Below are 25,590 nucleotides of genomic sequence, written 5' to 3' on the forward strand. Positions count from 1 at the left end.
GTTTGAATTCTTTTTCGCTTATTTTTTTCTATCTGAAACAGCGTTACAGCACACAAACCTTGTACCTGAGTGTTTTATAGTCTCAATAACTGTAAAATGAAAAATACTTAAACATTATGACAGCCACGATTTCAATATTATTTTGCGATCAAGATGAACTGTAACCGGGATGGCGTGAAATACATAGCGAAAATTTCTGATTTCTGCCACATACAGCGCCGCGGTCGGAATTTTTTGAAATCAACTAAAATGCACCAAGCCTATAGCGATTCCAATGACATGTTGAGAGTGAAAGTTATTCTCAGTATTACACAGTTAGCACTGGAATAATTTTCTAAAGAACATCATGTGCGCCACTGACTTTTTTCTCTTGTTAACATAATTGTTGTGTAAATGCCGTTTGATGCCGATTAAAAGTTGTCTCTTAATATTTTGTCCATTGCTATCTCCTTAATATGATAAATGCAACAACTTCTTTCGTTTTCAAAGAAGATAAAGTAAGACAGTATATGACGCCACGTTAAACGTTCGTTGTAAAAACTATACTATTTATATATTTCTAATACACCACACATTAAATGTCATTATATTTTAGACCTGATCAAGACTTAGATTCTCGAAATTTACCCGACTCGAAAGGACCACCCAACTTCGGAAGGAACCCTCCATCACAAGGCCCGTTCCCCAACCAACCTCGGCCGCTTCTTGGCCAACCTCCCAGGGGACCCCCCATGCAAGGGTTCAATCCGAACAGAGGAGGTCCTCCGTTCTCGCAGCAGCGCCATCCTAGGCCAATGGGTCCCGGAGGCCCCAATCAAGGAGGCTACGGAAATCCTAACCAAAGGTTCGGGAATCCCCCCCGAGGCGTACCTCCCCCGGGTATGTATCATGGCCAGCGGCCTCAAGGCGGCGGCAATCACAATCAAGGCGGCGGAGGCGGCCCGAGACAAGGCAGGCCGTTGCTGAATTTGACGTTCGGCGCTCCCAGGTTTAGGGGGCCCAATCCGCCACCGATGGGCGGGGCGGGACCGAATTATAATAGGTGGTAGTTTAGGACGTAGTATTGTAAGGCATGCTTCATTTATCATCTCCGTAACTATTTTTATTTGTAAATAATAATAAAGCATTGTTTAAAATATAATCGGATGTTTTATTTTAATACCTATCTCTATATTCCCTGTAGTTTCATTTAATTATTGCTTAAAGATCGGCGATTATTTTTTATCGTTTTGGTCATCTAATGGGCAGCAATCGTAAAGCGAAAGTGGAAATAACGATATCTGAAGATGTGTACTGTGAATATTAGTGATGGGATAACTCGAGCGAAAATTCAACATCGTTCGATTATGAACGACCGATGCAAGTTACGAGCGACGAACGCAAGCGATCCTATTGAGTGAATTTGCTACATACATTGCATTTTATAATAACAGCATTTTTGGTAAAATGTCTTCAAACAACAGATTGTTCTTTTGATTGGGACCGCATTGTTAATTATAGGACTATACGACGTTATCTGTTACGTAACTGTGTGACAAAATTTTATCACCTATATCGACAAGGCTTCGATGCATGATCAAGCGAAACTACTCGTCGCTTGTCGCTTGCCACTATCATCCAAAGAATATGCCCTCTGCGCACGCAGCTTACTGCTTGGCGTTACGAGTACAAACAACAGCGACGGCGAAAATCGTATTTTTAAATACGAGCGAAATTTCACTCGAGCGATCGCTCGATTATTGAAATCGCTTGGAACTCAAGTGCTCGATTATTAAAATTCATCGGTTTTTCCCATCACTAGTGAATATCTATATCTACTAGTGAAGGCCTGATGACTGCTTACGCGGGACGTCATCAAATGAAGGCGATAGTATTTGTACACACTCAATGTTGTGATTTTAAAGTAAAAACTTAGCATATGTAAGCACCGAATGATCGAAAAAAAAATGACGTCCAGTTGGCTTGGAAATAATGAACATCGATTACATTCTCCATATAATTTTACATATAAAATGACACCGATCTTCATTTCATAGCCATCAGTGACGCAGTTTTTTTTTCGATCATACGGTATCGCCACAAAATAGCCAATGTTGTATTAATTTCTGCAGTAAGAGTATCACAGTGAGTGAAACTGTAGCAAAGATATGATTAGAGAATAAGTTATCCGTTTATAGGTTGATACCATATACGTTCGAGCAGTCTGAGTTCGCTGTGTATCATATTGGTAATAATTGTCGTCTAAGCATTTTCTGTGCAAATTTCGTGTGATAAAAATTTAAAAATATGGAAACAAATGTATCTGTGACGTTTATTTCTTTTTATTTAGTGCACCAAATTTGCGGCTCGGATGATATTTTCTAAAATCTTTAACATATCCTGTATTCATAGGATGCGAGTTTATCGAAAAACGTTGATGAAAATAGGCAACACAATATACTTCAAATAGGTCATTTGAACTATTTTGATATTGTCTCTGATAATGTCAGAGATAATGTTAGGTTATGCACGATTTTCGAAATGGGGTTTATTTAAAAGTTTAAAAAGTAGAAATTTAGTTAATTACAAGTTTTGTTTGAATTAAAAAATATAGTGAACCAAATGCTTTCACTATCTTAACAACTATGTTTATTAGGAAGTTACTTCGACATGGTTTAGCCTTATATAAATTCAAAAATCAGCCTTCAACTTGTAGTACCCTTAATTTTCCAAAGTTTTTCCACACGTCTGCGTTATTTAGAGATAAAATGATAAAGCAGTAGTAGTAAGAGACTCATTTGACGATGTAAAAACAAAAACAAGAACACCTATTTAGAAATGGTAAAGATCTATATAAATAGGGAACATGTTTATCGAAGAGGTCATGTTGAATTTATATATTCCGCACTTAAACATATGGAAGAGTTCGGAGTTCAGAAAGATCTAGAGGTATATAAAGCTTTAATCGACGTTCTTCCCAAAGGAAAACTTATTCCGCAGAATCTTATACAAGCAGAATTTATGCATTACCCAAAACAACAACAATGTATCATCGATGTTTTAGAACAAATGGAGGATTATGGTGTGCTGCCCGATTTCGATATGGAAGATCAGCTCTTAGCTATATTTGGCAAAAGAGGATTTCCTTTAAGAAAATTCTGGAGAATGATGTATTGGATGCCAAGGTTCAAGAATATATCGCCTTTTCCACTACCTGATCCTTTACCTACTGACCTTTTAGAATTGACTAAGTTAGCAGTAGAAAGAATTAGTAGAGTTGATGTGTCGAATAAAGTGACTGTTTATCAAACAGCTGATATCAAAGACTCAATTGATGATACTTGGATTATCAGTGCCCAGAGTATATCACAGAAACGATTATTGAGTGAAAATAACGAAAAAGATCCGATTTTTGTGGAAGGTCCCTTTAAAGTGTGGCTCAAAGGAAATCCTATAAATTATTTCATTCTTCGTGGTCAGCCAAGGCCATTCAACGATGATTTCGAAGATGCTGATAATGTTGAAAATATCAAAACACCGTTTCTAAGTTTCAGACCCCCTGTTAAGAATATAATGAAGCAAACTTTCACGGTGCACGAGCAAGAGGATGGTGTAATTTATGCTTTATGTGCAACGGGCACTTCAACTAAAGACTCTTTACTTTCCTGGATTAGGCACTTAGAAATCGATGGTAATCCACATTTAGGAAAACTGTCTGTAGTGTTCACGTTGAGGAGTGGTGAAAAAGTAATTTCTAATATAGATGACAAAGAGAAAATTGAAGAGAAATGATATATTTTAAAGTCGTTTTTCAATTTTAAAATAGATATTAAAGGTTTTAAATTTATAATTTGTAAAAAGAATTTTTTGCAATAAATATTTATTATATTACAGTTTTATTAATATTATTGTTCATATTAATTTAGGTTCGATCCTTTGATCTCAGAAATTTTCATAAAATATACTGGCATGTTTTAAAATTATTTTTGTTAGTAGGCAATATACAGGGTCCGGCAATAGTGCGTCGGGCATCTGTAGCTGCTATAATAAAAAAGTTAGGAATTTTGTTTAAGTGCAAACCTAAAATATGTACCAGGATGTATTTCAGGAAAATATTTTAACTTCTACAGGGTGACTCAAAAAAGTGAGCGAATCGAGACGATTTTTTAATGATATTGCATTTTTGGCTTCTTTTTTAATAGCTTTACATAATCCTAAGATATTAAATATGTTTAGACAGTTTCAAAAATATTAGTAAATAAAAAAATAATTCTTTTCAGCTTTTTTAAAAAAAATTATTAAAAATACTAGAAATGTCCTGAAATCAAAACTATATTAGGTATATATTGTAGTGGATCTGTATTTACTTTAACACAAATATCGTAATTTAAAAGCATACAGGGTGTCGAAAATTATATGCCAAATTTTTTAAAATATAAAATAGTTTTTCTTCGTTTTTTTTTATGGAACACCCTGTATATTATTTCTCTGTTAGATGGAGAATTAAAAAATATTTTTTTTGTATTTAAAGTAATTCAAAATTTTTAGCGGTTTTGCAAATATTCGTGGTTTTATTACATATGGCTCTTTCAACGGCAAAATGCGAGGGAAAAATCCATGAAAAATCATTAGGTGGCTTTGATAAAAATTTACTGTGGAAAATGCCATATTAAATATAAAACCGCAATATCTGCGAAACCGTAAACATTTTGAAATACTTTAAATACAAATAGTGTTCATTTTTTAATTCTTCGTCTAGTAAATAAATAATATATAGGGTGTTCAGTTAAAAAAAAACCAAGAAAAACTATTTTTAAATTTTAGAAAGTTTGGCATGGAATTTTGAACACCCTGTGTGGTTTAAGAATTCGATATTTGCAACAAAATAAGTACAGACCCACTATAGTAAATACCTAATACACTTTTTCAGGACATTTCTTTTATTATTAGTATTTTTTTTAAAAAAATGCTGAAAAATATTTTTTTTTTATTAAAAGGATTTTTTTATAAATATTTTTATTTATTTATGGGCAAACCTACGGATGGGCAGCAAAGTGACCATTAGGAGGACCTACCCCACCCCCCTCCCTAGAAAACCCTAAGATGGTACACATTTTCTTAAGTTGAGTTTCTTCTTTTTTGCTTTTTTATTTTTTATATGTAAACAGTAAGAGCGGACGAGCGCTAAAGGCAGGAGGAGGGGACCGTCGCCTCCTTCGCCCCACCCCCTTGGGTACGCCACTGTCTGTATACAGGGTGGTTTAAACTTATTTTCAAATAAAGCTTGTAGTCTTTAAATATATACAGGGTGTCCCAGAAATAAGCGCAAGTATTTTAACTGGTAGTATAGTTCAACCCCAGAAACACACCTATGACTTTGCCTATGAGGTTTTTTTCGCGAAAAATTTTTTTTTCAGTGTTTAGTTAAAAAACATAATTTCTTGATAATATGGCAACATAGGTAGTAGATTTAATTTACAAGAAAGAAAATCGAGAAAAGATCCAGTAGTTCTCAAAATTTTAGTAAAAAATCATTTTTTTGGAAATTTTCAAAGTAAAATAACTCCGTTATTTTGGACTTATTCGAAAACCGATAAAGAAAAAATATGTTTCTTTTATCGAGATCTACCATCCCTTAAAATACTTGCACTTATTTCTAGGACACCCTGTAAAATACCACAAACTAAGTTAGTCTGTGATAATACCTCTGGATAATACCCTGGCACTTAAATTGAATTCTGGTTGTCTTGACTTGAGGGTATACGTAATTACATACAGGGTGAGTTTCCTACGATGTTCTCTATGGGTATCTCGGAAACTACTGGAGATAGAGAGTCGGTTAAATGGGGAAAGAATTGCAGTTTTGTGGGGTCATAAATATGCGCCTTTCAGATTTCTGAAAAAGTTCATGGCCTACTAGATATTTCGAAAAAAACAAATTTCGACTATTTTAAAAATTGTCCCTAATTCCATTATAAGCTATTTTAGACAAAAAGTTTTCAGATAAAAGTTGTAGATAATCACATATCCTTAATGAGATCGTGTCCTCCGTTTTTTTCTAAAGCCTGTAATTTTTGACATATGACACAAACATATGTTTTTTTTAAATGGAAACCATAGTTAGCCATGACTTCATAAAAAGCGTCATTTTTTAAGCTTTTCAGCGATATAAGCTATAATATGTTTTTTTTTTCGAAAAATTACTGAGTTATAACCAATTCTTATAATTTTTAAACAATTTCACTTAGCCATGGAAACAAGTTCAATCGTCTTTGCTCTCATAAATGTGAAGCTGTCACATCCAAACTTTGTAAATTAAAATAAACAAAAATTGTAAATATGAATTTTTCAAATGAAGAAAAGCGTGTAGGGTTGTTGTTTCAACTTTTCTTGACCGTACATTTTCGAGGATACGTTGACCGGTGAATGTTACATTTTTTAGAGAACGGTTTTTGAAGACATGTTAGAAAAGTTAAATTTAGTTTAGCCAATTCTTATCTTTCTTGACTAATTTCACTTAGATTGCATGGTATTCTTATTCTGTTATGATTCATAACTTATAAAAAGCCAGAATATATTACTAAAAGGGTTTTTACAATTTACATTATACAAACTAAAACTTAAAAAAATAATATCACTTCATACACTTTAAGTTATTTTAGAAAATGTTCAAAAAATCCGTTATTGTTTTGAGTTGCATCTTTTTAAAACTGAATTACTACCTATTCTCACAGAAGGACCGGTCGACTTAATTGAACTTCTCTCGTACCGCCACTTCAAGTGCCTCTCTTAATTCATAAGTTCTTTTGTAAACCTTATTGTTAACCATACCGCAGATTAACCCACCATATTGGAACCACTCTATTGATGCGCGAGTATCTACACGCTTTTCTTCATTTGAAAAATTCATATTTACAATTTTTGTTTATTTTAATTTACAAAAATGTGAAGCTATCACAACAGCTTCACATTTCTGAGATCAACGGCGATTGAACTTGTTTCCATGGTTAACTAAGTGAAATTGTTTAAAAATGTAAGAATTGGCTATAACTCAGTAATTTTTCGAAGAAAACATATTATAGCTTATATCGCTAAAAACCTTAAAAAATGGCGCTTTTAATGAAGTCATGGCCAACTATGGTTTCCATTTTAAAAAACATATGTTTGTATCATATGTCAAAAATGACAGGCTTTAAAAAAAAGCGGAGGACAAAATCTCCTTAAGGATGTGATTATCTACAACTTTTGTATGAAAACTTTTTGTCTAAAATAGCTTATAATGGAATTAGGGACAATTTTTAAAATAGCCGAAATTTGTTTTTTTCGAAATATCTAGTAAGCCATGAACTTTTTCAAAAATCTGAAAGGCGCATATTTATGACCCCACAAAACTGCAATTCTTTCCCCATTTAACCGACTCTCTATCTCCAGTAATTTCCGAGATACCCATAGAGAACATCGTAAGAAACTCACCCTGTATATCGATTTAAGTCATTTTACCGCCTTAACTTGCAAATCATCAAGATTTATATGTCAAAAATATAGACTTAAGTCATAAAAACGACTTAGAAAATTAAAGAAATTGAGAAATTGGCGCTTATATCATGTTTTCCCATTGACCTTCATTTTCTTTACTCAGCAGATTTTATAACTTCTAGCTATATAAATAAAATGGTCTAAGTATATGAAATAAAACTACCATATTGTAAACAAATTATATTTAATGTACAAATAAAAAACTAAAACATATATCACAAATTTGACAACACATACATCTTACTAATAAAAGGGTTACATAAATTGTACAAAATCCACATACTATGGCACTTTTACATAACGCTTTCCATAGCCAGTTATTTCTTTTATATTTAAGTTTCTTAACAATAATAAAAAATGGCATAAAAATCAGATCATAAAATGTACAAATACCTGTAGGCAAAATGATACAAAAATATAACTAGAAAGTACTACTTTGAAAAGATTTTAAGCTTCATACATGTTATAAAGAAAGCAAGAAAAAAAATAATTACAAAGTCTATGAGAACCTCTCCTATAAGAAAATTAATTACATGAAAAATACTGAAGGAGTACATTATTAAAATTATCGGATTACATTGTCATGTTATAATTACAGACTGCATAAAAGAGTAGCGTATCATCCAATATCTTGGATGATATGTTTTTCTATGACTAAATGTAACCCATAATTAATTATTCAATTTAATTCAGAGCATGTTTTGTTATTATTTTAATTGACATTTGTTACAGGTGCTAATATCTACCATACGTAAATTAGTTTAATAAATATTATTTTGTATACACTTTTCATCACAGTCTATTTACATAAGGCAATCTTATATTGATTTCTTATAAATATATATACAAAAACTTTTATCTCTAGAAACAACCATATAGTATAAAGTAATCGCAGCTTATTCAATACAGCTTGCTATACAGGGTAAGTCTTAAATAAGTGCAAATATTTTCAGTGCTGGTAGATCTCGATAAAAGAAACATATTTTCTCTTTACCATTTTTCAGATAAGTCCAAAATAACCGAGTTATTTAAGTTTGAAAATTAAAAAAAAAATTTTTTTTGGAAAAATTTTGAGAGCCACCAGATTTTTTCTGTATTTGCATTCCTTTTAGTGCCTTAACCATGGAGTAAGCCGTAACTATGGCAAAATCAGAGATTAAGAAATTATACCGTGGGAAAATTTGCGGTCTAATGCGGCAGTTCTAAAAAGTTTTTGAAAAATATACAGGGAATTTAGAAGAAATGCACGAGTTTCAACATCTTTTTTGCGAAAAAAAACTCATAGACGTGTTCCTGGTGTCGAAATATACCACCCCTGAAAATATTTGCGCTTATTTAAGACTCACCCTGTATAGGCTTGGTGCATTTCAACTTTCAACCGATTTTTTAAAATTCTGACAGCAGCGCTTGCTTACTTTATTTCACGCGGTCCCGGTTACCGTTCATGTTGATGGCATTGAAATAATATTGAAATCATGGCTATGTCATAACATTTAAGTATTTTGGTTTTTATTTTGCAGTTATTGAAACTATAAACTTCACGGGTACGAAGTTTGTGTTACGTAACGCTGTTTCGGGTAAGTAAAAATTAAGTGAAAAAGAACCCGAACTGGGCATCGTGTTATGTTATGACAATTTCACATTATAATAAAATTTTCTTGAATAATAAATTATAAGTTAAACCTTCGGAAGATATCATAATATTTACCTTCTTATTTTAGAATTTTCAAAAGTCTATATCTCTTAAACATAGCATTTCGTCGCCCAACTTTAACGCATTTCGATTTATTTCCAGTTGTCTTTCCATTTCGGTTTGCCTCGACCTACCTTCGATTCTTCAAAGCGCCTGAAAACTACTCCTGAGGAAGGCATGGGGGGATTTTTTGGCCTTTTTTGTTGCCTCGTTCAATTTTGTTTTGTTTTGGGCCATTTCCAAAACGTGGCTGTATCTGTATCCGAGGCAAAGGATTTTTTTTCTCAAATCTCAGTGAAATAAGTAAACCTAGACGTTTCTAAAATAGCTGTTGTTACGATGATATTTCGTAAATTACATCTCGTTTTATGTTGATATATATTCCACAAAATTAATATTTGAACACGCGTTTATAATATGTATAGTAGATATTTAGAAACAAAATGTTTCACTTAAACTGCAGGAATATAATTAATTACAATATTTTTATGATTTAATTTTATTATAATGAAGTAGTATATGAAATTGTATATGATATGTTTGTTTACGGTTAATTAATATAAGAGTGGTATTGCTTGATGAGTAATACTGGTAACATTATCAACATATCGAGCTGATTGGGAAAATTATTGACTGACCCGATATCAACAAAAGTATGGTCCACGGACATGTTTTAAAAGCAATGTTCCTTTATTGTTCTTCAGAGAAATCTGTAAACGATACCTTCATTAGCACCCAGCATGGTTTGATATAAATCCAATCAATTTATTATGCAGGGATTTAGACAATTAAAACTCGGAAAACAAAACCAAATTCGCAAACTAAACTTAGCTACAGACTACAGTATAAATGTTACTTTACCATAACCAGAAATAATAAATAATTAGACGATTTTTTAAATAATTTTGTGTATATTTTGTTCCACAAACTTGTCAAACAACAACGTTTTACATTGATTGCCTCGTGCTATTTCACAAAATAGTACCGTTTAGTACGACCCTACCAATAAGTATGATAGGCTATTAAGATCGGCAAAAAAAAGTTTTTTTAATTTCACTCAAAATGAGTTATTTGGGTCATAAATCACCTAAATACAAAATATTTTTATGGTGTATGTCTGTCCGTCTGTAACACGATAACTCAAAAACCGCTAAAGCGATTTTAACCAAATTTGGCACAAAAATATTGTGGCACCCGAGAATCTGGCCATTAGTTTTTGGTGGGATAGGGGGTTGGTAAGGGGGTATGGGAGGGGGTTAAAAATTTTAAAAAATCAGAGCTCCAAAATTACAGTAGCTAGCGAAACGCGGTTTTCAATTTAAGATTAGGAATAATATTTGCAACAAAATTTGTAATAACATCAAAATCAGTCAAAGTCGCAGCTTTTGAAAAGATTGGAAAAATTCCTTTATTTTGAAACTGAAAGAACTGCCTACCAACTTTTTATTAACATATTTTAGTATGGGCGGCTATACGTGCCTCCCGGCGCCAATTTTTTTATATTTTTATCGTACTATTTCCAGAAATGTTTTGCGAAATGTAGAGGTTGTTTTAACGTTTGCAAAGTTGTTTGCCACTGTTTCTTTCGTGTGTGCACGCCTTTAGATAAAAAATACCTTGTCTCGATCCTCAGAAAGTTGTGCAACTGAGTATTGAATAAGCTGTGAAGAAGTCATCTAGGATTAAATCCAACTAATCTCGTCACAAACTAAGTACTTGATTTCAGAAATAGCCTCAAAATGTGATACTTACTGGAAGATTTTGAACTAATTTTATTAGTATCCATGATCATTGTGGCAAGAAAATATTGTCTGGTTCTAGATGTATCAACAACATAAAGAGCATGCCTGAGACAGCCTTACACTAATACCTTAATTAATTATTTACAATTAACACGTCTATAAGTGCATTAGATTCATTTTAAAATTATTCCAAAAATCAAATGTAAAAAGTCAAGTTTATAAAAAAATCTATAAAATAATTTAGTAAATGTATTTACGTATCAATGAAAAATCTTTTGATATTTGCACTTTGTTTGCTAAATGCAAATTGTTTCTTTTAAATTATAGTCTCACTTCCACTTCGTAAATGATGGCTTCTGGATGATTTCCGATGAGAATGCACTCTACTACTTTGTCTGGAAATGCTGTTTAGTGGGACGATCATTCCAGAATGATGCGTCACTGGATATCTAAAAGAAAAATAAGACTTTGAGATTATGCTCTTTTTATTTTTGTTAATGTTTCAGTTACGAAAAATAATTTTCTTTAGATACTACCGGGGGAAATATTATGTAAAGTAATAATTGTGCGGATAAAAATGAAGACTATTATAGTTATAATATATTATTAACTATTATAGTTACTGTTAATGATTGACGAGGTAACTAAGGGTGCTACAAATTCGAGGTACGAGCATTGGTATCTCGGAAACCGCAATAGATACGAAGATGGTTAAATTGGGACAAAGTTGCGCCTTGGGATGTTCACCAAGATGCCATGAAAAATGTTTTAAACATTTTAAGGATTGCTGAGTTTTTTGGAAAAAACGGATATTTTTGCAAATCAATTTTATTTTTTTCATTGCACTCAGGAGACCGAGTTCTTTCAAAATCTGAAATAAAAAATGCAGGTCCATATTTAAAAAAATTAAGTTGGCCTCTGTATCTCGTATCTCACAAATTATCAGCTAATTTGAAAATCTGAAAATACTGTCATATAGCCCTAATAAAATGGCTATGAGAATGTGCAATTAGTTTTTTGATTTTCTAAAAACTAACGACAGGAAAAAATAAAATCAATTTTCATAAAATTCGTTTTTTTTTTTTTCGAAAAACTCAGCAATCCTTGAAATTTTTAAAACTTTATTGATAGCATCTTGGTCAGCATCCTAAAGCGCAACTTTACCCCAATTTTACCATGTTCGTATCTATTACGGTTGCCGAGATACCAATGATCGTACCCCGAATTTGTAGCACCTCGTATATGTACAGGGTGGCCCATTAGTGCGGGAAAGTCCAATATTGTCGTTGAAGCTATGAAAAAAGTTTTTTTTTATATTGTTATGTTGCATGGTTTATAAAGGTCCATGTTCTAGAAATCTTTTGTTGAATACAGGGTGTTCCAAATAAAAGTAATGTGATAAATTTGTAACTAACATTATCTCATACAGGGTATTTTTATGACGTGGACAACATTACGATATTTAAAATGCTCGATCTCATTATTTTAAATGCAACACCCTGTATATTATTTTCCTTTTAGATGCAGAATTAAAAAGCGAACATTTTTTGTATTAATGCAGTAATGTGTTTCTAAATTTTTAACGGTTTCGCAGATATTCGCGGAAATCTAATCATATAGCTCTTTCAATAGTAAACTGTAAGGCAAAATATCATTAGGATCTCTGATAAAAATTTAACAAACATTCTTGATGAGGAACCGGGAACATTCCCTTATAAGAGCACGCATGAGCACAATCGAGAATGTTCCCTATAAACATTTTTACATTGATTCTTTGCTTTTGATATTTTTACACTTTATATTGACCAATATTTACTTGTTAGTTAAAATCAGTGGCAGGAGACTCAACCTCACAGCCTTGTATAAGTGATTGTTTGAGTCTCCTGCCCCTCAGTAGAGGATTTTAACTAATTATTATGTACTCACATTGGGTCGCTGAACGCTTACTAAATATTTACTTTAATATATTATACTGAATATTTGATAACTTACCTAAGAACTGTGGGAGCGTTCTTATTGTGTTGCGATCGTGGCCCGAGCCGTTTCAAGACCGATTTCCATACTTGCGCCGATTTGTTCGACCAAATCCAGAATATGGAACTGATGCCGACAAACAACGACATAAAATATCGCAGAAACAGGAAAAACCACAACGAGGGCTTTTGTTCACCCGATATCCATCTTTTCCTGCAAAAAAATATTTTTTTATTAGATCATTAGATATGTTAGAGAAAAAGCTATAGATCAGTGAATGAAAAATTACTAGTAAAAGCTCACATTCGCTGACTTGTTCAATAGCTAATTTTGAAACAAACTTTTACTAGCAAATGCTAACATTCATTGAAGCTTGATATTGAATGCTACCATTTAAATTCGATTTGCTTTTTGACTAGTTTCTAGCGGCTGCTGGTAATTTAATATCCAGTATTGTCAAAAAAAATTACAATTTGTAGGCAAAGGTAAAGTAAACAAACAAAAGAGAATACAAAACCAGTATACAAATTACATTGTCAGTCTTATTGTTTAAAATAAACATTTATAAATGTTTACAATGTCAAAGAATAAAGAAATAAAAGTAATATTCAAAAATATTTAGTAAGTTTATTGTAAATATAGTAATAGCAAATATTAGACCAGTGTTTACAAGATCAAATTCGATTATCAAAATATAAGTCATTTACGGCGTAGAAAGCCTTGTCTAGTAAATAAGATTTCAATGCTTTGCGAAATGAAGAAAATGATATGGATTTGATTTCAAACGGCAGGTGATGGGCGCATTTTTTTCGAGTTGTATATTGAACTTTTAACTAACTCTGAGCGTGGGGTAGGTAGATAAAGATCTTGCTCCGCGTTCCTGAGTGGATAAGTGTGAGATGGCCTTTCTTGAGAAGCTGATACATGCTTACGTATTAGGCAAACGGATTCAAATATAAATAAGGAAGGAAGAGTTAATATTTTTAATTTTTTAAAAAAGTCCTGCCAATGAGTTCTGTTGTTTAGTCCCAGTGAATATCGAACAGCTCTCTTCTGGAGCCTGAAAATGCCGTCAAATTGAGTCGCACAACACGTACCCTAGAATGGAAGGGCATATCTGAGGTGCGACTCATAAAGTGCATAATAAACAGTTCTAGCCACTGACAAGTTAAGCTCCTTAGAAACAGATCTTAATGCAAAACAGGCAGGGGCGGATACAGGAATTTATTTTAGGGGGGGCTCAAAATAAAAAGTAATGTAGAATATGCTTTTTAGGGCGCCATTTTTATCCCAAACGCCTAATACTTAACCCACTTTACAGATTTTAGGGGAGGCCCGGGACCCATGGCCCCCCCTCTGTATCGGCCACTGAAAACAGGCAGAGCATAATTTTTTCGACAAAGCATCGATATGCATGTCCCATTTTAGAGAATTGTCTACAACAAGCCTTAAGAATTTTACAGATTTTACGACGTCAATGGTGGTACCAAGAACAAAAGGCTGCAGCGAGTTTTTATACGACAAAGCTTTAGTTTTAGAAATTACAATCCGATTTATATAAATAGCAGCTGGCTGAAAATTTGACGTGATCCATTCAATTTTAAAATCAAGAAGTTCAAAGTAATGAAATTCGTATTAAATTATCAATATTAATATTGTATCATATAATATCAATATTGAAACTTACCTATTTTCATATTCCACATAGAAACTGGACATGACGCAAAGGGTTGAAAACGCGTACAGAGTTGCCAACGCGCCTAAAAAGTCCCGTTCTTTTCTTGGCGGTCCTTGAGTTAATGGTACCGACACAGCATTGATAGGTTTCGGTTTTCTGAGCACCAGAACCCAGCCGATTGTAAGCAAGAAGGCACCGGCAAAGAAATAAATGAAGTACGGCAGTACGACAAGGTAGAACAAGGTTGACATATTTTTTCCAATGTAACAAGTTCCTGAAACAAAAAAAAGATTTATAATTTATGAATAAACAGCCCTATACTCTCGTTATTGTTACGATATTGTTATAATGCTAGACATCTAGTAGATTTTTATGTATTTCACACCTTTCTAAAATATTAAATTTTTCTTTCTCAGACCCATCTATAATCTATGCAACGCTGTTTGAAAAATCAACTCCATTATGCACGTCTGGTAACTTTTAATTAAAATAAATCTGCAACGAATCCCGCCGTTTATCATGGCGTCTCTTTCGACCAATAGCAACATTAACTAACGAGCTGGACCGGCCGTCGTACTGCCCGGTACCCAGTGGCGGCTGGTGCATAAGTGGTAAAAAGTGTTTAATCATTTAATTTAATTTTTTAATAGTTCTTGGGTCCACTGTGAAAAGATCCCAGAATAATACTTTCAGAATAATAAACTAGCATACTGTCAGGAAGTTGGTAGAACATAATTAGTACGTACTTTTATTAAAAAAATAAATAGCTGAATAATATGAGTGCCGGGGTGATGATAAGAAAAATAAAGACAAGGAAACTTTAAGATTTTAGACATCTCATAAAACGAAAGATCGAAAGATGCGTACAATTTATCTTAGATAGAAACTATCGAAAACAGGAAATTGCCATCCTATCTGATAGTCAAGCAGCACTAAACGCGATCAACTCAATTAAGTAACCATCAATTCGAAGTTGGTCAAAGAATGCCTAGAGAAGCTCAACAAATTAGGCAAAGAAAATAAAGTCTTCCTACTCTGGGTGCTTGCTCACCAAGGTATATAAGGCAAATAATCTATCTAGAAAAGGAGCGAACACTCCCCTATTAACTGAACCAGAACCGTTCTGTTTTCCAAACGGGAACCAACTGAAAGCGGAACTGAAGAATCTGGAAGACTCCATCTAAGACCCTCGAAAAAGTTCCTCAGAGCTTATGACCGAGAAAAATCAAAGGTTTTCCTTGATTTAAGTAAAAACAATCTTCGGATTGTCACGGGGTTTCTAACAGGACACTGTCTCCTCAACGAACACCTCAGTAGGCTGAAGCTGAGAAACAACGGCGAATGGAGATTCTGTGAGGAAAATGGGGAAACACCAGAATACCTTATCAGTGAGTGCGCCAAGACGACAACAATTCGTGCCATGAGCTTTGGTACGGCTGATGTCGAGGATAGGGAGCTGGCCTCTCTGGAGCCGTCTCAGATACTGGCTTTTGTTAAAGCCAGTATAGTATAGCCAGTTAAAGTACAGTATAGCCAGTAGAATGTTTGAGAGGGGGGTAAATCGCCACGACCTTACAGATCTATTGTGTGTTCCCCTTTCTTGAGTTATAACGAGTTATAACTCATATCATACAGTCTCAGGGCTTTGACAAAAGTCAAAGAGTCATTGACAAAGTCTTTGAGATATTTAGCCGGATATTAACACGATATAAAAAATTTACTGATTTGTAGATGTAATCTAAAAAACTATTTGTTCTATTTTCCCATGCTTTCTTTTTGGTGGTAACAACGCTTGGTTCTGGAATTGCCGGTATTCGATGAAACATACCTGAGTCTGAAGATAATAAGACATCTCTATATTAATTACAAATTGATAATATAATTTATAGCAATAAGGTAAGTTTTTGGAAACTTCCCAGAGCATTTTAAAATGTTTACCTTGATCCGCCACTGGCCGTACCACAGGTACCACTAATTTACATCGGAAACGAGTTGAGGCGGTTAGCGCTTCTTTTTTTCGCCGGCTTCGGGCCAGGGTATATGTATGCATTCTTCGCGTAAAACGGCAGATATTTAATATTTATAAAATCAACACTTTAATGCAGGTCTAATAAATTAGCCGCCTTTCTGGAATGCTGTTTACTTCGTTTCGTTTGTACATTAGCTTAATAACCATTGAAAATGTTATACAGGGCGACTTCTAAACGACGGTACGCGTTCCAGCGGGCAGAAGATTACCGTTAGAGGTGCATGGTACTATTATTGCAGTCAAGCTAATTTTATAACTATTTTTTTTAGATTTCTAGAGGCAAGGACCGGACGGTACGGTACGGTTGGATGAACACTGCTGTAGTTCGACCAATCGTCACCTATGGAGCCCTAGTATGGTGGGAAGCGGTACTTAAATAGACTAATAAAAAAAGCCTCACAAAAATACAACGATTAGCAGATCTAGGTACAACTGGAGCAAGGAACAAACAGCGCAAGCTGCGCTAGAAGTAATTCTGGACTTGGCAATCAATCGACAGGCTCGTGAAGGATCTACCGCTAAGGGTACCCTAAATACGTTTTAATAAAATATACGACGGCCTCCCCATAAGAGCAATGAGAGGATTTACGTCCCAGTATTGAAGGACAGAAAATGGAGTCGATTGATTTCAAGACATAAGTTCATCCTTGTTTAGTCAAACCTCCTACAACACAAGGATAGACTTATGTAGTAAATGCATTGAAATTCTATAGCCATCCTTCAATATCGGGACAAGAATTTAAGCGGTACCCTCCGTATATTTTATTGTTGTGTATTTGGGGTACCCTTAGATTCAGGAAAGATCTGAACCCTAATTATTGGTAGTATTAGAGTTTCCAGAACTGTACTAAAATATTTTCGTTCAACGATTGTGGAGTTCGTCAATTAGCAAGTAAGGGATGGTTCTCAAAAGTAAAACCGCTAAAAAATTGAGTTTCAAATGAAAATAATATCAAATTATTAAGTCATGAGAAAGTAAACATGACCACAAATAAAGAACACAAGCCAAAAAAAAAAAAATATATAGGTAGCTTAAAAATTACATCAAACAACATCAACCAACCACGAAACCAACTTAACGAAATTAGAAAAAAAAACTTAACATTTTCAATTAAAGACGCAAATGCCTGTAAAAACATAACACAAAAAAATATAACTATTACATTCAGCCATATTAGACTAAATAATAAAATAACATATTTAAACTTCAATAATTGCTAATAAACATTATAGAAACTTCAGAAGTAAGAAGAGTAAGAGATAGCATCACTACTTATTAAGAAGATTTTGATTTCGACAGCTAGAAAGTATCAAGTCTTTCGCACGTAACAAAAATATATTTTTAATTATTATTACCGAGTCCCGAAAGTACCGAAAGAACCGGGAGTTAATAATTTCGAGTCCCGGTTCTGAACCCTACACTACAGTAACTGCCATTGTTATGTATCCTCTCGTTGGAGAGAGAGAAATTACATTACATTCCTCTCTAGTATGAATATTCATTTTTTTTAGTTTTTCATTTTGTTTGTATTCTCTATCATCCTCTCACTACTAAATAAATGCATTGCTTCGTGTATTTAGAAAAAAATTGACGCACGAGAAATCATATATGGCATTTAGTTAAAATTAAAAAGGTAGCCGGAGATCTCCACACGGACTCCATTCGTCTCTACTCTCTATAGAGTCATTATTCGTGCTTCTGGAACGTGAAAAATTCGATGCGCTCGTGCTTTGAGCGGCGGCACATACTGGCGCGCTTTGAACTTCCTACAGTTCCGTAAATTAATCGGACCAGTTTATTATCTCGTCAATGAGCGCGGTTACTTAGAAGGTACCGCGCCCGCAATTTTTCCTTCAATTTCACGGGTTAACTTTGACCCGTTACGTTTTTAGGACAAATTCGATAATAACTTTAATTCGCCATATTCACAATTTTTTTCTGTTTAAAGTTTTTTTCACGCATGTTACACACGTTTCACATCATATTAGCGACACTTTGTTCCTATCTCCTAATATATTGAGTAGTTTCTTACAATGAAGAATCGTCATAGACGTGCTTTTCGTTGCCTCAAGTGCTTTCAACGCGGCTTGACTATCCGAAAATATGCTTATTGTTTTCCCGGTGTATTGCTGTTCTACCAGCAGTTGCACACATGTTTCAATAGCATATAGCTCAGCTTGGAAAATTGTGTGTTTTCCAAGACTGTGGTAAATCTCAGTCGTTGGACTGCTGCAGTAAATTCCTGCGCTAGATCCTTTATCGTTTTTGGATCCGTCCGTATACCAACACATTTCCGCATGTAATAAGCCGTTTCTCGGCTTATCCCATTCGTCCCTATTCGGAAACAGGACGTTGTAGGTGCACGTCAAGAGTTGGATTGATGGTGTGAGATCCGAGACCATTCCCAGAATCTCATCCGATTGTAGTTCGTCTACTAGTCGGTTTTGTATGAACATGATTGTTCCTTGGCTCTCTCGTGCCATATTTAGAAACCTATATGTAGCCCATCTCGCCTCTCTCTCCAAAAGAATTTGAAGAGGAGGTAAGTCGAGTAGGGTTTCCATAGCTTTTATATACGGCGTAGAATGAAAGGCGCCAGTCACCGCTAAGCATGCTTGTCGTTGTAAGGTAGCACAGGCATAGCAAAGCCTTCATCCAATGACCAAATTTTAAAGCCACAAAGAAACTGCTAATGCTCAGCAGGAATAAAGTGCGGATTACAACAGGTTTTTTGACAGAACATACGGCTGTCAAGTACTATATGAACACACTCACCGGGAAGGAAGTCTTTGCCTTGAATTATCACAGAGTTTGCACTGTGATAAAGATCCTGAAACAGCACATAATATGTCACTGCGAGGCTCTGGATCGGAAGCGACATTTTCTATTTGGGAAAATAAGGCTAAAACCGGAAGAACTATGTTTCCAGGCTATCAAAGACCTGTACAAGTTGGTGCAGTGTACAAGGATAGGAGAGTGGGTGCAGATATAGATAGCTGACAAACACAATAGGCCTTACAGGTCGCAGGTAGGCCTAATATTGGAGAAAAATGTATCTCTAGCGCTGCTTCCTTTTTTTAAAGGTTTTCTTGTTTAAAATATCTTAGCTGCATTCTTTAAAAACCTATAATTCAACAATGAACGGTTTGCAATTTTTTAAACTGATGCTAGTTACCTACAAACACAAAGCCTACAATGAACAACCTAAAGCGCCAAAAAAGAAGTAATAAAAAATCGATTACATTTCTTCGATGTTTAACAGAAGGAAAGGATTCCGAGAATGCGAGCAATCTTTTAATAAGCGCAAAACAAACTGAAAATTAGCCAATAAAATCGCACCGGTTATCATTCTCTCGCGACGACATCATAAAATCGCATACCGCGAATATTCGAACATCATCGGAGGCGCATCGGGCGCAGCGCTAACTGCGTTTTTATGCTCTCCTCCGCCTTCTAATTTGAATAGTGACCGGTAGGCGGCGCTGGGCGCGCCCGCTTAACGAGTTCGCCTTCGCTGCGGCTACCTAACACGCACCGCAGAGTAGTAAAAGATGCACTCCTTCAGATTCTTCATCTAAAAGAGGTTAAGTTAGGTTATTCGGTTTAATAAATTTTTAATTACATATTTCATAAGATGTACTTTTGCCGATTAGAGTTTTAACCATCTGCTGATGATGCTAACATGGTTAGCGAAACGCGCGTCCAGTGTAAAAGTAAAAGTGATGATACTTCGATGGCTTCACGGTCAACGGAACTGAATCTTTATCGTAAGTTTAGTACTAAGATTAGGTTATTAGGAGCAGATATTTGGTTTCTTAAATCATGCAAAGCCTATTCAGTTTATCGTAGTTTTAAATGAGTTTTAATCATCTGCTGATGATGCTAACATGGATAGCGAAACGCGCGTCCAGTGTAAAAATAAATGTGTTTTGGTGAATTATGGGATTTAGTAAAAAATGTCTATACCTATGTGGCGGATTCATCTTTCCAAAAAATTCTTTATGGGTATTTCGCCACTGCACTGCAAGAGAATCTACAAAATAAAATAATTATTTTTTGTAAAAACTTCTGCGTTAAACCTAAACGGACGCTGCTTGTCAGAAGTTATGTTTATAGTAATACAAATTTGCCTAACAAAGCAAAAAAAAATGCTTAACGTTTCGGAAAGTTATCTCTTTCCGTCGTCAAAAAGTAAAGTGTTCTCGAATAGTTGAATTTAAATATTTTAGATAGTTTTTTTCTTTATTTTTTGTATTTTTTTGCTTCCGACGACGGAACTTTCCGAAACGTTAAGCATTTTTTTTTGCTTTGTTAGGCAAATTTGTATTACTATAAACATAACTTCTGACAAGCAGCGTCTGTTTAGGTTTAACGCAGAAGTGTTTACAAAAAATAATTATTTTATTTTGTAGATTTTCTTGCAGTGCAGTGGCGAAATACCCATAAAGGATTTTTTGGAATGGTATTTAGTGTTTTATTTTGCTGTATTTTTGCACAATGGAAATATTGCTTTCGTACTTGTTGCTCATTTAAGGGTATCGGATGGCTGTAATGTTCTGTAAACAAACAGTTGTATGCAAGTTGTATACAAGGGAAAATCGCTGATAGAGCAATTGGAGATATCGTGATATACTCTGACAGCTTGGACGCTTTAAGAAGGCGTCACCGGGCAATCACTGAGATCGAAAACTGTGATGGACTGCCGAGAAGTGCTGTTCTGGCCTGGGGCAATCAAGAAGATGACCAAGAAGCGGAGAGACTCGCCAAAGAGGAGGCCAGGGGAGAGGTCGTAGCAGACGACCCACCACTTGTAAAGATCAACACACTGAAGGAAGCTATAGGAACTAACATCAAGGCCAAGCAACAAGAGACATGCAACACCGTTTTTACTGCGCTACAGCTCGAAGACTGTGGCCAGTGGTATATAGCAAAAAGACAAAACAACTACTAGAGCACAAAAAGAACCTAGTACGCATAATTGTAAATCTCGTCACTAGAAACTGCTCCATGGGGGCAAACCTTGTGAAACGGAAGATTTCCAACGATGACTACTGCAGAGAATGCGAAGAGGGAGAAGAAACAATAGATCACCTGCTGTGCCACTATCCCGCACTGGAAAATCGATGCTTTAAAACAGAAGGGCATGGTTTTTTAGAGGGACTAGAGGAAACAATAGAAGCCAACATCAGCGATAGCTGGAACTTTGCAAATAGCTGGAGAAAACGCAAAGAAAAAATGAGAGGAAGGTTTGGTACAATAATACAGGAGTATCGCAATGGGCCCAAGGCCTCCGAGTGAGGGGCCAAACAGGATCCCAAACCCCAGAAACCACTAAACGAAAATCTGAAACAACTGCTGGAGCATGTTTTAAATACCTATATGAAAATTTGTTCAGTCTCTCAGATGCAATACTGAAGGAAGGAATAGCATTAATAAATTAATGAAAAATATTACATTATTTTTTTTTCAAGAAGACGCTTTAATTTTGAAGGCTCACGTGTACACGTTTGGGGAATCGCTCCTGTTATAGTTACAGTACGTCTATCCGTTCTGTAGCTACGGGGCAACCGTAAGGGGGAAGACGATATTTTCTCGTTGTTTCTCTTAAAAAATTAGACGACGCACAGTGGCTGCCCTTAATTAGCTGCGCGGTCATAACTGTTATTTATCTAGATATAGCTTGAGTGCATCTTTTTTAATAGAAATTGATAACAAATGCTAAATAAATGTATATAAAAAAGTTAATGTAATATGTATAAAAAAATTGGGCCCATGTGATTTGCATTTTAAGTTCTAACTATTCGGAAAGGTATACAGATTATGTTTGCACATATGTACATGTTTTTTCATATTGAAGAGGTCAAATTTATTTTAAATGTTGAAAAAATAAAAGAGACAGTTGTTTCATTGTATAAATACAATTTTATTGTCAATTGATATACAGTGTGTCCACGAAATAAGTTGACACGAAGAGGAAAAAATAAGTTTTATTTTAAGACAAAAAGTCAATCTTTAACCACCCGGTATAAGATCCGGCGGCAATTCGCGGCAACCAGTGGCAATTAATTTATATGCAATATACTTTAAGCAACAAGTATTTTCATGCCGTTTAAGAGGATTTGAAAGGGAAAGTAGTTAAAAGTCTTAAAGAGTGACAGGCAAAAACGTAAAAATACTATTTTTGTTACCTTCAAATAAATTGCCATAAACTAATATTACTTAGGTTTAATTAAGCGCAAAAAAGAAAAAACAGTTCTTTTTACCTTCTTTTCGAACGTCCATTACAGAAAAGGCAACATCTTTTATCAATTTTAATAAAATAAGTAGTTAATTGGCGTTATCTGAAAACTGTTATGTCAGCTTGATACCAGTAGCAAAAATGTGACATTTCTAATAAAAAAAGCGCTACACTAGGCTTACTTGATTTTGTTATTTATTATGTATCGTTTACAGGGGAATATAAGAAAGGTATTAGCAACAGTTTCATGCAAACATTTTAAAATTAATATTTCTAAGTAATGACCTATCTGGGAACCACTGTGCGACGGGACGCGTCGTCTAATTTTCAATCAATAAAAATTCGACAAATTTGCAAGTAGCCAATGAAATGAATGGGCAAAGTGGCGGAGTGTATTGCTGTATATTTAAATATTTTTTGTCCGCATTCCTTTCATAGACACAGATCCAGTATACGTACTTTATATATATATATATAGAGTCGCTAATTATACTATTATTACTCTGAGTCCAAAGGAGTTTGGTCGCCTGTCAACGCTTGCTCGGTTTTTAACGAGCCGGCGCATCGTATGCAAATTCGCACCCCGCCGATCCATTGTTCTTCGGGGGATATCGTTCTTGCCAAAACAAAAGAAGATCGGTCGGTCGGCTTGACCAAAAGACGGTCGTAAATTTGGATCTTTATCGGTCAGAGATGGCTTAAGCCGCAGTTTTTTACAGCCACCTCTAAGGCCTATTAAGTTTGTCTCTCTTTATGTTTGTACCTAGTTTCCTATCCTTGTACCCTGCACCAACTTGTGCACATGGGGGCTTGGGGGTGCTAAACCCCCCCAAATCCTGAATTAGCCCCTCCAGACCGAACTAGCCTAAACAACAAATAATTGAACATTATTGATACTCAGACAAAACCAAAAATAAAAAATACTTTTCTGATTTGATCTGTAAAAATTGTATAATTTTTAGTTCCGACTCAGTAGCGAATGCGAAATTGAAGCGAAATTCGCAACCAGGCGTAGCGGGCTTGCAACCATAACTGGGGCTTTAGCCCCCCCAGATCTAATAACCTAACTTCGCCCATGCTTGTGCAGGTCCTTGATAGGATGGGAGCATAATTCCTCCGATTGTAGCATTGCTTTCCCAAATAGAAAGTGTCGCTTGCAATACAGCAGTGACATATTATGTGTTCTGCTATTTCATCGCATAGTTTGCAGCAAATACTTTCTGGATAGAGGTTGTGCTTGTTCAGGTAGTTTTGTCTTGTCACATGTCTTGTCAAGAGACCTCTTGTAATTCGCACTTTAGTCCTGCTGAGCACTAGCAGTTCCTTTGCGGTTTTAGAACAGAGCTGCAAGCTCACAGAAAACGTACTTCTTTACGTCTTTTTTTATTTAAATCACCCAGGTATTCCCACTAGATTCTTGATGATACCTATGAGTATGACTTCATGAGCGCTTTCTAACCGGAAGCTCTTCTATTGTTTTCTCTCGCGCACTGTAGAATGGCGAAGATTTTTGTCTGGCATACGGTTGGGTATTTCCCCAAGGTAAAGACTAAACTTACCCTTGGTCTTTCCCCAAATAATCCAGCTTCTGTATACCAGGTTAGTCCGTCTTGAAAGAATATTGTATCTGTCCACATTCCTCGATCTATTTCATTCACCTCGACTGGTTTATGGTAGTGAAGTAATGATGACCAATATTCGATACGATTAGGCACTTGAAAAAGAAGAACACAAAACAATTCTATTCTAAATTTATGTTATGTTTAGATAAAATAATCTACTGAATAATCTCATATTCCGGTCCTGCCTATGGTCAACCGAGATTGTTGTCTCCCAAAGCGAGGACGGTCCAAATGGTTGGGATTTTTCATTCAGCTGTCACAGAAGAAGAATGCAAACGTGTCGCTAAAAATGCCAACTATTAAGTAGAAATACTGTTCGCTGGAGAAAACGGAACTGATAAAATCTGGTAGTCTTGGGGTTTGCACTGCGCTGCATCGATGGTATTTCGTTATTTAACAGTAGGATAATTCTACGTGGATTCTAGGTGGATTCGTTAATTAACAGTAGAGTAATTTTACGCAAACGTCACCAAAATAGTCGCATTTATAGTTTAAACATGATTGTTCAATAATTTTCGAGAAGAACTCCGTGATTTCATGATATTTTGACGACGTTTCGTACACTACGAAACCCCATCAACAATGAATCAAATCAAAAAGTCGTCCGATTTAAATGAAATTTGGTATGTCGATAGATTGGACCAAGGTCAACTTGACTGTATACGACACGTGTCTCTGTGACAGTTAGTTTCGTTTCGTTTACATCTTCATCAGGGTGGGACTAAGGATATGATATTGGTCGATTTCGGCATAATTGGGGATGGGCTACAGGATGACACCCTCGACGTTTCGAACCCATGCCCCTAAATGGACGAAATCATCAGGATTTTTCTTAATTATGGGTTGATTGGAACCAAACTTGGTACGTAGATAGAGGTATCTGAATGGAGTCCTCAGATGGACAGACGGATAGACGGAAGTAAGAAGAAGTTTCACTCCAATTTTTTTTTATATATATTTTTATTTTTTTATGATGTGGCATTAAAAAATACATACAATCTTAAATTTTCACCCTTCTACTATAAACCCCTATTTTTTGATAGCGATATTACTAATTCAATAATTTTCAGCCCCGTGAATAAAGATGACTGTTGTCCC

At 35.0% G+C, this 25,590-nt stretch overlaps 3 protein-coding genes across 6 annotated transcripts in view; 2 read left to right on the plus strand and 1 right to left on the minus strand.

Moving 5' to 3' along the window:
• The window catches only part of LOC115888616 (uncharacterized protein CG7065-like), a 135,457-nt gene extending 134,338 nt beyond the window's left edge, over window positions 1-1,119 (plus strand). For all 3 annotated transcript variants that reach the window (XM_030908383.1, XM_030908398.1, XM_030908392.1), the window contains one exon: window positions 596-1,119. In XM_030908383.1, the coding sequence (XP_030764243.1) occupies window positions 596-1,049 (454 nt within the window). In that variant the 3' untranslated portion in view covers window positions 1,050-1,119. The remainder of the gene's footprint in view (window positions 1-595) is intronic.
• The window catches only part of LOC115888633 (frizzled-4-like), a 205,562-nt gene that overhangs the window by 78,372 nt on the left and 101,600 nt on the right, over window positions 1-25,590 (minus strand). The window contains exons 5-7 of one of the 2 annotated variants that reach the window (XM_030908404.1): window positions 14,612-14,876; window positions 12,943-13,137; window positions 10,674-11,399 (exon numbers count right to left, since the gene is read on the minus strand). The exons of the other annotated variant lie outside the window; for it this stretch is intronic. Coding sequence (XP_030764264.1) covers window positions 11,267-11,399; window positions 12,943-13,137; window positions 14,612-14,876 — 593 coding nt within the window. The 3' untranslated portion in view covers window positions 10,674-11,266. Of the gene's footprint in view, window positions 1-10,673; window positions 11,400-12,942; window positions 13,138-14,611; window positions 14,877-25,590 lie in introns of those variants that run through there. 2 annotated transcript variants of the gene reach the window in all.
• On the plus strand, window positions 2,503-3,872 carry LOC115888647 (evolutionarily conserved signaling intermediate in Toll pathway, mitochondrial-like). The gene is given in 3 exon segments (XM_030908425.1): window positions 2,503-2,745; window positions 2,748-2,789; window positions 2,792-3,872. Coding segments are annotated over 3 exon segments (1,143 nt in total). The 5' UTR covers window positions 2,503-2,624; the 3' UTR covers window positions 3,772-3,872.

The sequence above is a fragment of the Sitophilus oryzae genome, unplaced genomic scaffold (genome assembly GCF_002938485.1).
Source record: "Sitophilus oryzae breed Bouriz unplaced genomic scaffold, Soryzae_2.0 scaffold_1167_pilon_pilon, whole genome shotgun sequence".
Taxonomy (NCBI): Eukaryota; Metazoa; Arthropoda; class Insecta; order Coleoptera; family Curculionidae; genus Sitophilus; species Sitophilus oryzae.